Source organism: Macrobrachium rosenbergii, chromosome 16 (genome assembly GCF_040412425.1).
Source record: "Macrobrachium rosenbergii isolate ZJJX-2024 chromosome 16, ASM4041242v1, whole genome shotgun sequence".
Lineage (NCBI taxonomy): Eukaryota > Metazoa > Arthropoda > Malacostraca > Decapoda > Palaemonidae > Macrobrachium > Macrobrachium rosenbergii.
Window position 1 is genome coordinate 19628959 of NC_089756.1, and position 17538 is coordinate 19646496.

The following is a 17538-nucleotide window of genomic DNA, read 5'->3' on the forward strand; positions in this document are numbered from 1 at the left end:
TCGATAAATAATCAAATTACTTATGAAACAAATGAGCACCTCGAACAACGAAGAGAAATTTTAATGGATAAACGTGCCAGTGGCATTAAAAATAATGCATTGGATATCAGTTGATACAATGAATAATAAAAATAAACAGACTTTTCGACAAACAGACTACTAAAATGTGAATACGTCAGACACCAAACCAACATCTTCCCGAAAGTAATCGTAAAATAATGGAATAAATACAGACTGGTACTATAAATAACAAATAAAACATGGGATAGGCCATCCAATAAATAATAAAATTAACTAATTAATGACTTGAAAAAATGACAAAAAACAAAATATATAAAATTACCAACGAGTCAAAAAAGTAATGACCTGATCATGAAGGAAGGAGGAAATTTCTCGAGAAACAGACTAACCGTTAATAAAAAGCATAATTAAAACAACGGAGAAGAGAAATTCTAATAACCGAGAACATCCAAAACTATCCAAGAAGACACGGCACACACGACAGAGAATGCAGTGCCACTAACGCTGCCCGCGAGAGTGCCATCTCGCATTGAAACCGCCTCATTACGGTCTTCAGTCTGTCACCACACGCCAGCGGGGAAAGTGCCAAATCGGGCGGGACGCGGGAAAACGATACACAGTGTCGAAGAATGGTCTTGTGGTCACGATCGATGCCGCATGTTTGTCAGAATGTGAGGAAGGCTTTCGTGTATGGGGGGAAATCCAGTGGATGAATGATCGCGTTCCCCTTCATTTTTTTTCCGAGTGCGGATTTTTTTTTTTTTTTAGAAGCTGACAGTGTTCGAGAGGAGGTCTCTGTGAACTACATGGACATGAGAAAACGTCTTGGGGATGTGTCAGTGAGCGTTAACGTTCTTCTGATCGTTTTCTTGATTGGCTGCGTTTATGGTAAGTCTACAGTTATCCTTAGCCTTTTATCTTCTTGTTTTGTGGTCATGTTAACAGGTTTTACGAAGAATCACTAAAAAGGGCAGCTGGGATCTCTCGCCCATTCTAGATGCATTTTCCTCCTATTTGTTATCAAATGCTTGATCCGATTACCTTCTTGCCATAGGGAATACGTTATTAGGAACAGGTGAAAGGCAGGGAGAGACAACAGGTAAAAGCAAAGCCCCTGATTTAATCGCAGCGAAGCGTAAACGGATTATGAATCGCCATATAGGGTCCGATTCTGCAAAACGTAGTGTAGAACCGTTGCATGCTTAAGCACTTGGATACTGAATGAATAAACGAACACACAAATAAATAAATAATTTCATTAATCATTTGCTTCAAAAGTGTTGAATTATTCACTGAACTCCAACCTTTTATTGTGTATGGTCTCAGTACAGTTATGCAACAACTGCTTCATTCAAAAGAGGAAAATATTTTTTTTTTATGTAAGACAAGAAAATGGGCGAAAAGTAAACGACTCAGGTCGAACTGGGATTCAGAAGGAACAATGGTACTTACCACCGTTGTCCTTAATGTTGCTTGGGGGCGAGGTATTCTCGGTGGAAGGATACTTCCGGTCCGTAAGTCCTTGTGAAATCTGACAAAGGTACAATAAAAGAAATATTTTAGAAGTGTTTTGTTGCGTATTTTTGTACAAAAATACACACACTCATATATATATACAGTATATATATGTATATACTGTATATGTATACATACACATATATACATTATGTATATATACATATATAATATATATATATGTATATATGTGTGTATGTATACACACATACAATATATATATATATACATGCACACATATATATGTATACGTATATATATGTATGTATATATATATTGAAGAGCAATGATTCTTTTGCGTTAATTAACCAGCTGCCAGTATTTTCTTCAGATTACCTTTTGTTTTCTTTTCACTCTGTACCTTTTCCCACTGAGAGGTGGTGGAGCCTAAAGGCATTACCCAAAGTCCCGTTTTCTGTAGGTATGCATGGGATGAGGTCCCTAGCCCCACGCCCTATCACATGGATGCTCAAGAGGCTTGTCTGCCAACAACAGCGTGGTTTTCTTGGTCATCCATACAAGTTATTTAACACATCCAACGTTAAGGTCACTATCGAACGACCAGCGAGAGCAAACGATAAGCTCTATCTCTCTCTCTAAATACACACACACATACATATATATATATATATATATATATATATATATATATATATATATATATATATATATACTGTATATACACACATATAGATATACGTATATATATGTATAAATATATATATATATAATATATATCATATATATATATATATGTGTATATATATATGTATAAAATATATATGTGTGTGTATATATATGTATAATACATATATATATATATATAAATATAATATAAATAGATATATATACATATATATATATATATATATATATATATATATATATATATATATATAGAGAGAGAGAGAGAGAGAGAGAGAGAGAGAGAGAGAGAGAGAGAGAGAGAGAGAGAGAGAGAGAGAGTTTCTTGATAATAGAATCAATGACCAATAAACATTAACGCAGAAACGACACTGAAAAATACATTTAATATTTTACCGAAAATCTCCCCCAATTTTGAAGTTCCCCGGTTCGAAGATACAAAAAAAAAAAAAAAAAAAAAGTAATTCTCTCCATCACCAGCTGGGAATCGTGAATGAATAATCGCCCCATTAACTAAAACACCAAATATTTTCTAATTTTCAAGGCGACTGGTTCTTTTACGCGTTAAAATTTTTTTTACGGACACATGCCCGAGAACTAATATACCGGAAACAGTATGATTAAATAACATTTGCTGGTAAGTTTTGTTCTACACTGTATCAATAATAAAATATCATAGCTGCCTGTTGGACTAAAAAAAGCGAGGTGGAAGAGTAAAGGTTCTGTGAAATTCTATGCAAATAAAGGAAGCCCTATAAAAATTAAAATAAACAATTTAATGATAGCAGCTAAACGCTTTCGTATGATATATTTTGCAATCAATTAATATCCTTTATTTTTCAAGGTGTCAGACTCAATGATTAGTTAATATCTCCTTACTGCCTACAGCCAAGGTAACATTTGGCGGAAAATTGCCTTTCGCTGACCTTTATCTTCCAGACTATCGTGGAATTCAGCCGAGTTGCGGGATTTTATTTTCCAGATTGCCATCCAGGACAGTCTGGAAAGTAAAAAGAGATTATTCTCCTCATTACTTTCCAGACTGTCCTGGGATTAGAATAATTATCCATCTTTAACTCTCTAAACTTTCGAGGATTTTAAAATCCATGCCGTTCTTCACTTTCAGTGAAATTTAAATAATTTTCTTCTCTTTATTTTCCAGACTGGCAAAGCATTAACAATAATATATCAAGTTCCTTACTCTCCATCTTTCCTCTTTTCGCAGAATTTAAATCACTTCTTGCTCCGTGCTTTCCAGTGACATGGAGTTCACAGTGCTCGGTGTTCTCTGGTTTTCAGACTATCCTTGCATTAGAATTATTTGTCCTTCGTTACCTTCCAGGCAGTCATTGAATTTAAATCACTTAGCCTTTACTTTCTTGATTATCCTTTGAAATAAAAACAATCTGCTCTTCGTTACTTTCCAGTCTCATGGAATAGAAATCACTTGCTGTTATTTATTATCCCCCATCCCAAAAAGACCGAAAATTAATGAACAGTTTGCTTTTCATTTTGAATTAGAATCATTTCTGCTCGTTATTTCCCAGACTCTCAGAATCGAAATAGTTTGCTGTTGTTTACTTCCAGGTTGTCATGGAGTCCAAATCACTCGTATTTCTTCTTTACTTTGCAGAGTGCCATGGAATTCGAGTAACTTTTTGTTAAGCGGTTTCCAGGCTGTCATGGAACTGAAATCACTTGCTGTTCTTTACTTTCCAGACTATCATGGACTTCAAATCATTTTGAGTATGCGTTTCCCTTACTGTCGTTCAACTCAAATTACTTGTTGTTCTTTACCTTCCAGACTGTCATGGAATTCACATAACTTTTTGCTATGCGTTCTCCAGAAAGTCACGGAACCCAACTCACTTGCTGTTCTTTACTTTCCAGATTGTCATGGAACTTAAAATACTTGTTTTTCTTTCCATTCCAGACTGTCATAGAATTCAAATAACTTTTTGATATGCGCTTGCCAGACAGTCACGGAACTAAATTCACTTGCTGTGCTTTACTTTCCAGACTGTCATGGCGTCCGTTATCGTACTTTTGTCGTGCCCCAAGAGGTACGATCAGGAAGGAACGCCACCCTCGAGTGTCAGGTTGACACTTGGCCGAAGCCATTGTATTCTTTAGCCTGGTGGAAGGATGGAGCCCAGTTCTACAGAGTGGCCGTTACCAAGAGCTATCATCAAGTCGAGGTGACAGCTCATCCGCTGTCGTCCTCTAATATTAACTTTGCCAGACTGTTTCCATTGCCTGACGTCAAAGTGGAGGTCAGTACTTGCTATTTTTATATAAAAATATGAATTTTCTTTCTATTATTAAGGTTGAGAAGAGTGGAATCTTCTCTTATCAGTATTGTAAAATGCGGGATCTTAGGTTACTTTTATTTTTAAGAATGGGTGAATAATTATTTGGATGGAAGATAAGGGGAAAGATGGACCTTTCAGTTATTCTGATGAAAAAGTACGATATCTGTAATACTGTTATGAAGAAGACTGGGATCTTTAAATTATGAATATTACGAAATGTGGGATATTCCAATCATAGGCTTAAGAAAAAATGGGATCTCTCGATAATCTAGATTACGAATTAGCGTACACTTTGGATTCAAGATGAAAAAGAAAATGTGAATTTGCAATTGTTATGACTGCCTAAACTATATGATTAAATTCTCTAACATTCTTTGTTGCAAGATTTTTTTTTTATCTCCAACGGCCTAATGGTTAATGCCAGGGTAATGTTACCGGTAATATTGATGCCATTATAATCCATTAACGATGGAAACTCATAATACGCGGGAATTATGAACGCATTTCATAGAGCTGTGCATTATTAATGGGTAAATTTTCATTATCGAAGACGAGAACTGTTTGATGTATAATTCCTTTTGTGAAAAAGTTTTCGTAACCAAAACTATATACTCAGAATTTATAAAAAATGACAAAGCTTACTTGTAGCAGTGGTAGTACAAAAAAAAAAAAAAAAAAAAAAAATTGTCATTTTATTTCTCCACCCCTTCATGTTTTTCTTATTAGTGGTGTATATACCAACTTGTCTCCCAAGTTAATGGCATAGAACAGACAGCAGATTGATAAATTATAAACATGTACCAGAAAGCGCGTCTTCCATCATCTCTGTATATGTAAAATAAAGTTAACGAAATTAAGGAACTGCTCAACACCCGATATAACACCGTAATGAAATTAATGTTACGCATACAATGTAGGCCAATGTTGTTAAAAGGTAAAAACCAGTAATCTGCATCTCAAGTTTAACTGAAGAATTACGAAGGCAATTAGGCCCATTAAAATGGAACCCTATCCATCCGAACCGTGTGTTCGCAGCAAGGGTCAGAATTCTATTACTCCCTGAAGTAAATTCGTCGCTTTCATGCGCGGAAATATAAAATTCAGATAAGAAACTTTTTTTTTTTCACTGAAGGTTCCTGCTTGCCTGGATGATAATGAGTCACATGATAGCACCTTGGGGTAAGATGTGAGGTATTTATCATAATGAAATTCTGTCGGTGCCGTCGGGGCAAGTAATCCAATTCCTCAGTAATTAACTACAGACGATAATAAAGTAAATGGGAGTATCATTATTCATTACATGAATATACACAAATATATACCTACACACACACACACACACACATATATATATATATATATATATATATATATATATATATATATATATATATATATATATAAAGCAAAAAAATACAAATGCATGAAAATGTACATATAACTAAGCAGTACCACATGAAAACATAACTTTAGCAGAAAGAAGGCAAACGAGCAGTGCTATTGGCAGCACGAAGTAAATATGACCTTTTAAGCAATTTTATGAACAGAGTACAATTAACTCCTTTATTACCTCATAACTTTACAAACGAGAGAAGATGTCCAAAGGCGAATTTTACTGGCACTGACTTTGGGGTTCCTCTTAGTAAATCCGGACAATTGTCGAGCGAGGCTTTTCGGAATTGGAGCCAGAGGTGCAACTTCAAGTGGCCCCTGAAATGTATTTTTCACAACTACAGGTTTGATACTTGATTCAAATCTGAACTATTCAACGACTACGTCACGAGAAAGCATCCGACGGCGAGGCAAGATGAAAATTGAATATTAATGCCACACAGCGTTTAATCTGGGGTTATGTTGTTATTACTCGTTTCGTGCTTTTTCTTCTATTGATAACTTTAGCAATTTCAGAGATAGAGCTTCGAAATTGATAACAAAATAGGACCATGGCGGGGAATGAAAATTTTAAGGCATCACCTTAGCCACTGAAGCACACATCCGGGTCCCGCGCACACACACACACACATTACTCACGAGGAAACAAACAAAATATTTTTTGCTCTGAAACTTCTGTGTCAGCATGTGTACTTCAAAATGAAATGTCTAATACTTTACATGAAGCCCAAGTAAACAATAGCAATGTGACGAAACCTAAGCGGAATTTATCGAAAAATCAGTCATTGTTAGATATGAGTGGAATCATCAGAAAAGTTTCAGCATTCTTAAAATACTTTCCATTATTTTATTGATCATTATCACCATCTTCCCCGTAGGAAGGCAGTGCCGTCAGTGCACCTGACATGGTGCCCTGTGGGCATTACTAAAGGGTGTTTGCAGCGTTCCTTCGGCCTCCAGCTACACCCACTTTCTAACCTTTTACTTTACCTCCGTTCCCGCTTTCTTTGTTCAGTTTTGCTGTCCAACTTCTCCCACTATTACTTCTTAGTGCAACTGCGGTGTTTCCTCCCAGTTCCACCTTTAGATCCTTGTAATTCATCTTCGTTCTCTTCTGGATCTCTTTATCTAGCTGTCCAACCACTCCAACTCCCTAGTCTCACTGAATGGCCGAAAGTGTCCAAATGCTTGGTGTGACAACCTAAATTCCATAAGACCAAATTCAAAATATTATTATCTTCTTCAAACTATCAAGATGAGGAAACAAATGCTTTTAGGTTTTCTTCATCCTTGAACTTCATAAAAAAATAAACAAGGCTATATAATAAAATCAGATTATATGATCAAGCGTCGCAACGACTTGAGTCAACGGATATCGCATCGAACATAAGGTATGTTCACCTTTATTTAACACTTTTCATCAAATTTCAAGTGAGCCATCCCTCATTTCAATAAGACTGTGATTTGCCATTCATGACCTGCCAATGCTATCCTTAGGTAGGACGTCGCATGGGCGAGGTGATCCTGCAGGAAGTCGGCGTGGCAGCCTCGGGGACGTATACATGCGAAGTCGTCACGGACTTCCCAACCTTCTCCCAGAACCTGCTGTCATCCAATCTCACCGTCGTGGGTAAGACTGGCGCATTTCAGCAGCGTTGTCTTACATTCGCTTACAGATATGTAAAATGGAGTGGATAGGTTAAATGTTGCAGAGGGCTCAAGATCAGTTAAATCGCATAATTCATTGTAGAGCTTTTCATGTAAAACAGGGCTCTTGGGTTGGAGACAGTTGAATATGCAGCGTGCAGGACTCTTGTATTCTTCTTCAATCTAGAGATACGATACACAGGTCATCGACACCTGTAAGTAGAGGGGTACCAGATGAGTGAAAATTCCCTCAACTCCTGTCTTATAGACAATAATAACAAGGGTAAGATTCGAGAAGGTTATTAATTCACTTCTATCTCACTTTCAAGGCGATATTCACTTATTAAATCATTATAATTAAAGGGATACTTGACGTAATTTCACTGCACTAGAAGGGAACACGGACGGGAATAACAAAGATGGAAAATTCGAGGAAAAAGATAAAGTTAAGGCGAATTTCAGCAGCGTTTCCTTCCACTCGCTTATCTTAAAAGTCTTGAAGAACTGGCGCAAACTCTGCGCTCTGTAAGTTTGATTAGTCCTTTCTTCGAGAAAGTGGAATTACCTGAGTGTCTGTTTTTCTCGGATTGTTTGATCTCTTCATTGACCTGAGTTTTGACATCAACTCAGATATGATATCATTTATTGAGGTGAACAAGACGGTTGAATCCATTTCGGTCTCTCATATGTTCGGTCAAACACAAAGATGAATGACCTTGATTTGTCGAAATCAGAGTTATCCGTGCAATATGACACAGTAATACAGGAACAACAGATATTAGTGTCTGATCCATAGTTTTCGAGGTCGCTGAGATGAATAGTGACACTATCGATGCCCTTTAAGTTCAAGTTCAGCCCCGATAGAGGAAAACAGATGCCGTAGGTTTTTTTTTAAAAGCAATATTTTCATTTACGTCTATTTCTAAATTTTCTTACCGAACCTCCTTCAACTAGGATTTTTATTTTATTTTTATTGCTATTTATTTATCTATTTTTTCTTTTACAGAGCTATCTCCTAAATCACTGTTCTCTTTCTCGATTCATCAAAATTGTATTCTGTCGGGTAACACTTCACCTCAACCTTGCTTCATCTGAAGAGACACCCTTTTTAAAAACTTGTGCCCTCATTATTCCTCGCGAGAATAACGTACTCTCATTTTAGAATATTATCTAATATTTCTTATTTTATCGATGTCCACTTTTATCTGTTTATTTATTTAATTTTTGATATATACAGTTCCTTTCAAATCTAAAGTTTTTCATATGTAGCAGAGAAGGCCTCCCCTTGAAACCTCAGTATCTGAGTTCCCTTACTTGGGATGTGTTCAGGCAAACCCTCGGCTTCATTTTCTGACAACATTTTGAAGGCTTATCTATGTTGGGTTGTCATTCATCCACTATTTACTTGCTTACCATAAATTTAACCACCCTTCCATTATTAATATTTTTTATCCGTGGGTCTGTCATTTCCTTTTCTCGCTTATGGTATTCCCCCCTCATTCTGTGGATGCCTCTCATTCAAGATAACAGTTACTCGCCTTGTTCCATGAATATAACTTCACACTGAGATTTATAATGATAGAAATACTCCTCGCTAGCACGGCTCTCCTCTTTCAGAACCTCCAGCCACGAGACCCATCATTTCAGGGTTTAAGGGACGCTACTACCCAGGGGAGGTCCTCGCTCCTAACTGCACAGTTCTGAGGACCCACCCAATACCATCCATCTCCTGGTTCGTCAATGGAAAACAGGTGCTGTAAAAGACTTTGCCATTTATTCTCTTTGCCTTCTTTACGCTGTTTGAATAGGGGAGTTCACGTACCAAAATGTTTTCAAATGCGAAAGTCTCATTAAAGATACTTGCCTGTTTGCATGTAAATATCACAGGAATGTCAGATCAGTCTCTATACAATGCATTATGTGATTGGGTGCTTGTATCTATTTAAATCTCATGTTTATTTTTTTACTGGGAAATTTTACCCCAACTTCATTTAACTCTCGGAAGTAAGATACAGAACAACTGAATCTGTGTCCGGTGTGCTAAATCTATTACACATTATTTTTAATGTACGGGATGATCTGTAACTCGTTTCCCGATTCTCACAAGAAGGTAAGTTAGTTTTAGCAGTTTGTGAACCAAGCCGATCTCAATCAGCAAACGCGAATGAAGTAAACAAAGTACAAAAAAATTGGCAGAAACTGAGAGATAGGGAACTGCTTAAAATGTACAAAACAGATAAGAACATCCTGGGCTGCACGTGTCTTGACTTTAAAATTTTGCGACTAAAAACCGGAAAAACATTAGAATGGTTACCCATAACACGCACCACAAGAGGACGGTAAAATGTGTTGGGATTAAATGCTTTATTTTTCGGTTTCATTTCATGAACTTTGCCTGGAAATATGAAACGGACTGATGCCGCCTGTGGTATACTTCATAAGACGATGCGGCATTGGCTTTTACCCGAATAGTTTACTCCAGGTTTTCTAATCTTAGATCATGTAAAACATTTTCTTATCAGCCGAGTTCATACCGTTCAAACGAGGGTAACGAAATAGAATACGCATTAAACGAATATTTTTTTGTAAGACCATAAAAAGTTCCCCAAAAATGCCACAGAATTTGATGGTCAAAGGTATAATAAAATTTCAAGAAACTTTCGAGGCGTAACGCCCCAGTGAATGAAATTTCGATTCAGATGAGGGCATTCATAAATGTAACAGCAATCACGTCACCAATAAAACTAAGGGATTCTTCTGAAATATGATTGGGTTTAGAACACCAGTGAAATGAGCAGCTACTGCGTTCCGCAATAAGGTCATCGAAATAACACGAGACTCAAAACTTTCTCTTCGAATATCAAGTTCAGTGCTTACTGCGCACTCTGAGAAACATCGACATCACAGAGAATCTTATTGGACAAAATGTCACACGAGAGATCAACTACTTTGCTAAACAATAATCAATACAGCATCAGTAATTTATCAGAGGGTTTCATATACGATCAAACGTATTGCAAGTCATTGTCTGGCCGTATTTCAATAATCATCTGTGCTTCTCGTTCCTGAATTTTTCAAGCACGTTTGATGCCTGGACGGGAAACGCACATCATGACGCATTTCGTTTTTGTCCCAAATAAACGCAACCGACGTGGACACACAAATCCAATTTTGCTTTGAGTTGAGACCAGATTGTTTTTATCTCTCCTTTGGCTATTGATAATCATTTAGCTTTCATGCAAAATGCTTTTGACAACAACCTCTGCTTTGATTCGGGGACTGATGCGTTTTCATTAATTTCCTCACAAAGGTAAAATCTTCAGTGATTATACTGTAAAGATTTTTCTACAACTAATCGTTTGTAGGTTTTGTTATCCGGGCTTCGTACTCACAATAAGATCCTGCTATCGTAACATTCCATGTAATGTATTGGAACAGGATAGATACCATTTAATATCTTTTTTTCAAACGTACATCTTATTTCCTGCAACTATTGAAACACATTTGTCAAAAAATATTCATAAACACAAAAACATTTACATACACATATACACGTGTTTATATATATATATATATATATATATATATATATATATATATATATATATATATATAAATATATATATATATATATATATATATATATATATATATATATATATATATATATATATATATATATATATATATACACACATATATATATATAATGGGTGCACACATATATATATAATGGGTGTGTGTCTGTGTATATTCATAAACACGTGTGTGTATATACATATATTTTTTTAAATAGTTCCAGTGCACCCAAAACTGATTTACGTTTGATCCTTTGAACGTCATAATCTTTAAAATACATCTAGCTGTATATACATATATTTTTACTTTAAATAGTTCCAGTGCACCCAAAACTGAATTACGTTTGATCCTTTGAACGGCATAATCTTTAAAATACATCCAGCTGTACTTCAATGACTCCAAAAGGCCCAAATCTCCTCCTTCCCAGGTGAACGGTGACATCATTGAAGTCAGGTCAAACCCTGACATGACCCTCACTGTCGTCGGTCGACTGATGCTCCGTCTCCACAAGCACCATTTTCAAGATGGCGTCTTCAACCTCACGGTAATTATTCCTTGTAAGACAATTCAGTTTACTTCCCTTTAAAATACACTGGGGACCTCTGCCCCCAGGTGGCCTGCACGCATTGTCAATATGCTTTGATACTTATTTTCTTAACCGCACCCTTTAAATATCAACTGAAAAAGAAAAATCGAATGATCGTAATTTTAATCATGTGGTTACTTCTCTCTATGTTTATTCACTGTCCAAAACTTGCCGTCATTAGATAACATGCAATTGATTTTATGCAATAAATTTAAAAACATCAGGCTATATATAACCTAATAATGCGCTGTAGACTGACGATCCGTGCTATATGAAAAGGACAGTTATTATCATTATGGTTACTGACTTGCTGTTTGTGACTTGAAATCTAATAAAGGTCAGCACTATCCCTATTGAGTTGACCTTGAAAAGGATTTTTCTTCCGTAGCACTAAAGTTTGTTGCAAAATATATCATGAAACGATAAAAAATAAAGTTAACTGAAGCACATGAAAAGTTACATAAAAATATTTACATTTAATCTGTTGAAAGATATACATACTTTTAACAAATCTCATCAGTCACATTAAAATGATACAAGCTTACATAAACAGACATAGGAGTTTGTACACAGCCCGTTCCACAACATTGTCCACAACCTTTAAACATCTAAAAGCATACATCAACCCCAAAAAAAAAAAGAAAATGAGAGTGAACAATTTTACTAACGTTCGTTATCTAAATATTTTCGCAGCAGACTCCCTCTTTTCCAGAGTTCTTCTTTTTCAAATAATAGTTTAAAATTATGAGTATCATTATAAAACTGCGTCTTCTCCAGAGTGATGATATGTAACACTAACTCCCATGAGTCAGGAATAAATATTAACATATGAAAATCATTTGCATATCTAACTGCGAACATATTATCAGAGGGTTTATTCAAGTTTAATATCACCTAAGTTTACATTGGAAAATACTGATCGCACAGCCATGTGCATATAAAGTAGTAATATTAGGACCAAAATGAAGCCCCGTGGGGTAATCATTATTCAGATATATATAATGGGATGCATAAACGCAAGGTTTTATTTTAATTAACACAATGTTTTAATATCCATTTTCATTCTATTTAGTACGACAATGTTGGCCATATTTAGATCTTACTCTTACTCAAATAACTGTATAAGAGTATTCACAGGCTTCCTTGAGCAGTGTAAGTGACATTTTGCTGATAAATTTGAGTTATATTTTCACCTAAAAATTACACTAGAAAAATAACCTTCTTCGGGCGTAGGTGACAATGGTAGTGGTGACTCGAGCTTGCAAAATCAAATCAGATTCAATCCATCAATTAAGTCAATAACAGGGTAGGAAATGCAATTGAATAAGGACGTTGGATAATGATCTCAGACCAATGAATGGAGTACTCTCATCAAAAACTAATTACAATGATAAAATTCTCATTACAATGATCTCTAGGTCCATAAAACACGTAAAACGAACAAAAGTTATCAGATAAAAGAGACGCGGCATTCGGGAGTGACAATAGGTAGGGAAATGTAGAAATGTCTCAGGATTCTTTCAATGTCTTTTATTTCGGAGATGCACGTCACACTTTCAGCTTGAGAGGAGGCTGGGTCCAAACATTCCCTGGGGAAGTTTGTAAAGGATGTCAGGTATATCTCTGATATAAACAGCGTTCTCAAGTATCATCATCTTTTTAGGTTTTTCACAACTTGCCAAAAAAAAAAAAAAGAAAATAAAATAAAATAAAATAAAAAAAGGAGGCAAATTATTTTAAGCGCCCAGAATTTCCAGACGTAAGGTGATCAGCGCCAGCTCCTAATTAATGCAGAGGCCGATGGGACTGGCAATCTGATGCCCTTTTCTAACCCAACCCGACGGAGAAAAAAAAAAATATGAAGGAAGGGAGAGACCACTTCTTAAAAGACGAAAGAAGTGTAAGCGTCAGGGATAGCAGAAGTGGGGAGAAATCCAGGGCTATCTTCTGACTCACTGACCATTCCCGAAATTCGCAGTGTGGAGCCCTCGTGGGAGAGAACCTCTGGAGCGCAACGTCAATCACAGCCCGGCACGCCCATCCCCACAGGCCGAAAGAAGTCCATCTCAACTCCATCTTCAACCACCACGAGAGGAGCAAACCGGATGGAAGCAGAAGCATCAATTCGGTGGACATGGAGCTCAGTCGACCTTATCAGCGACTGCATTCGGGCGGTGAGTGATCTTATCTGATGAAATGATCTACATATCACTTTCTCTCAACCACAGATGTAACTATATATATATTATATATATATATATATATATATATATATATATATATATATATATATATATATATATATATATATATATATATATATATATATATATATATATATATATGATTTTTTTTTTATCACATCACCGTGACTTACAGTATATACAATCATTAAGCTACAAATGTTTAATATCCAATTCACGATACTTCAGGGATAATCACCGAAGGGGGATTATAAGTGATAAATGGATTGGTACTAATGGCTAAGTGGTTTGACCGTCGACTGGAGTCGTTGGAGGGTACTGTGTCGAGTGTTCGAGACACTTGGGTACCAGTCCATTCATCACTTATAATTCCCCTTCGGTGATGTTTCCGAAGTAGAGTGAATTGGATATTCAACGATAATTGTAGCTTAATGATTGTGTGTGTATGTTTGTATGTATATAAACGGTATATGTATATATATATATATATATATATATATATATATATATATATATATATATACATATATATACAAATGTATATGTATATATAAATATGTTATACATACATATATAAATATATATATATATTTATATATATATATTATATATATATATACAAATGTATATGTATATATAAATATGTTATACATACATATATAAATATATATATATTTATATATATATATATATATATATATATATATATATATTTACATATATTATATATAATATATATTTATATATATACACACAGATATATATGTATAAACACTATATACTGTAGTATATGTATGTATATATGTAAATACTGTATATGTGTGTGTGTGCGTGTGTGTGTCTGTAGGTGCCTTGGCTCAGTGGACTCACATTCAAAATGTCCGACCCATCAGTCGACGTTGATGGGAATGCATAACAGAGTCAGCTAGGATCTAGAAAAGCAAATGAGGCTAGCAATCTCATCCCTAGCGACTTGCTGAAAACCAGAATTCTCTACTGTTCTGGTAGTACCGTCCTCTAAAATGTAGATATATATATATATATATATATATATATATATATATATATATATATATATATATATATATATATATATATATATATATATATATATATATATATTATATATATATCATCTTTGAGCCCCATGCCTTATTTACAAGAAGTATATATATATATATATATATATATATATATATATATATATATATATATATATTTATGTATATATATATGTATATATATATACACAAAATAGATGTATATATATATATGTATATACTATATATATAATTATATAATGTATGTGTGTATATATTTGAAATATATCATAACTGTCAATTACATTTTCCATCCTAAAAAAAACAAAGTAAGTATCAATAATGAAATGAAATCATTTCTCTTCATATCCTTTATTTGTTACATCCTGTTACTCATTAAATATTAAAATAACACTTAGTATTCCAAAAATGCTAAGCAGGATTAAAGCCATTTAAGTAAGTTCCCTTTAAATGTAATAACAACAATATCAATATAAATAGTCAGGATATCAACAAAGTATTTATTGACAAAGAAAACACATTATGAAGTATGCAAATAGCCAAATAAACAGATGATAAACAACCAACGTTCAAGATCGGTAATTAGTTTTTCCCTGAAAGTACATGTAAATTACTGTTTACTTGTTTGCTCGGCAAAGTTTTGCGCTGTTTGAAGTCCCATGTGGCATTCAGTAGTGTAAATTTGCTGAAATATTCGGTGAGATAATTATATGCTTTCCATCTAAATGGCTAAACAGGTGTTTAGTTTTAAATGCTTCTCATAATAATTATCATTTGACTATATCTCAAGGTGTTGCTTTTGTTGCTCTTATAATTATTCTTTTTTTTTCTTTCTCTGATTCTGACGAAACATTGTAGGTGTCACCTGTCGGGTTGGCGGTTATACATTTACGAACTGACCTATTTTTCAGCATCACAAGTTAGTTTGAAGGCCGACATTTCAAAGCACAGTTTTCCTTTATACCTCAGATACGGGCATTCAGGATTCGGCATGCTTCAAAGATATGATTTTCAATTGCATTCGACTTTGACCTGTTTTTTAAAAGTCATGCCATTTTAAAGGTCTAATATTTTTTTGTGACACTTGCTACTGACGTGTTTTCCCAAGTTACAGGTCAATTTATTTTATTTGTTCTTGAAGGTTGGTAATTATTTATTCAAAAAATTTTCAAATAATCTTTTGTCAAGGTCATGGGTATATTAAGGCCCCAAAATTATTCTTTTCATTTGATTCTTTTGATTTCTATATACCTTCAATCGGTATACACCTTTGCAGTGAATGATTATTTGCCGCAAATATTCTTCAACTTGACCTTTTCTTCTGGGTCAAAAGTCAATTTGAAGTGGTAACGTTTTATTTGTCTTTAAATCTGAGAAAGGTTACTGGTTAACTACCTTAAGGTTTGTGACTATTTTCCAAAAATGTTCCTGAATTTCACCTTTTCTTAAGGTCACAAGGAAATTTAAAGCCTAAAATATTTAATTTACTCTGATTTTGATGGTACGCTGTTAGACACACGGCAACGATTACATCTGGTGAAATTACATTCCGAAACGTTATTATCGAACTGCAGTATGTATATATTTTCCAGCAAAAATACAATGAAAATAAAGTAGATCTTGTCTTGCATTCTATTAATTACTTCCAATGCCAATTCTTTTCTTGCCAAGCATATTTCAGAATTAGAAGATTGTCGATCATATGAGTAAATGGATGGTGCAAAAAAGCTAAAAAAAAAATTCTTTTTCTTCAATTTATTCATGTCACATGTTTATAGTGTAAAAAAAAAATAAATAAATAAGGACGAAAACCACCCTTTGATATGAGTGAATGAATGAAAAAATTTCTTCAACTGCAATCATGAGTTCAAAATATTGTTATTCTTGCAACAATGAAAAAAAATTAATTAATAAAAGGCTACTGAATTTTACTTTGACTATGATCTAACCATGATCATAGTTTCAATGTGACCAAACTATGATAAAGACATCAGACCTTATCTATTTCAGGCTCCTCTCTTCAAACGTCGATTTGGAAAGGATGTTATATCTGGGCAAGCATTCTTTCGTCAGCGATTATTTTGGGAGGGTGAATACAATATGGAAGGACGGAAGAAGACATTCCTCCAGGGAAATAGATACTAGTCCATCTGACCTATATTTTTTATCTTACACAAACTGTGGAATTCTTTGCTTTCCTTAGTGTTTCGCGAACAATGGATTTAGCCTCTTTCTTTCTAAAAGTCGTGCTTTGAAGCATTTAGAAAAATCCTTCACAATTTTTTTACAGTTACAAGGTTTGTATTGGGCACCTATGACTGCTTTCAGTCCCTTCAGCATATTATATATATATATATATATATATATATATATATATATATATATATATATATATATATATATATATATATATATATATTCCAAGGAGCGCAGAAACGAAATTAACACATAAACCACATATTTCGTTGGAGCAGTATTTCAGCCCTGGTCACTGGTAAATGTTGGGGGAAGGAAGGAGACTCGGGGTATTTTTATTTATACAATATGCAGGTATGGAACAATATTCTGCTATGGTC

At 34.6% G+C, this 17538-nt stretch overlaps 1 protein-coding gene across 1 annotated transcript; it reads left to right on the forward strand.

Moving 5' to 3' along the window:
* The first annotated feature begins 273 nt into the window (after positions 1-273).
* On the forward strand, positions 274-17297 carry LOC136847164 (uncharacterized). Its single transcript, XM_067118570.1, has 7 exons — positions 274-909; positions 4201-4454; positions 7383-7515; positions 9150-9283; positions 11539-11655; positions 13676-13871; positions 16973-17297. The coding sequence occupies exons 1-7, from the start codon at positions 735-737 to the stop codon at positions 17053-17055; spliced, it is 1092 nt and encodes a 363-aa protein (XP_066974671.1). The 5' UTR covers positions 274-734; the 3' UTR covers positions 17056-17297.
* Positions 17298-17538: the final 241 nt, after the last annotated feature.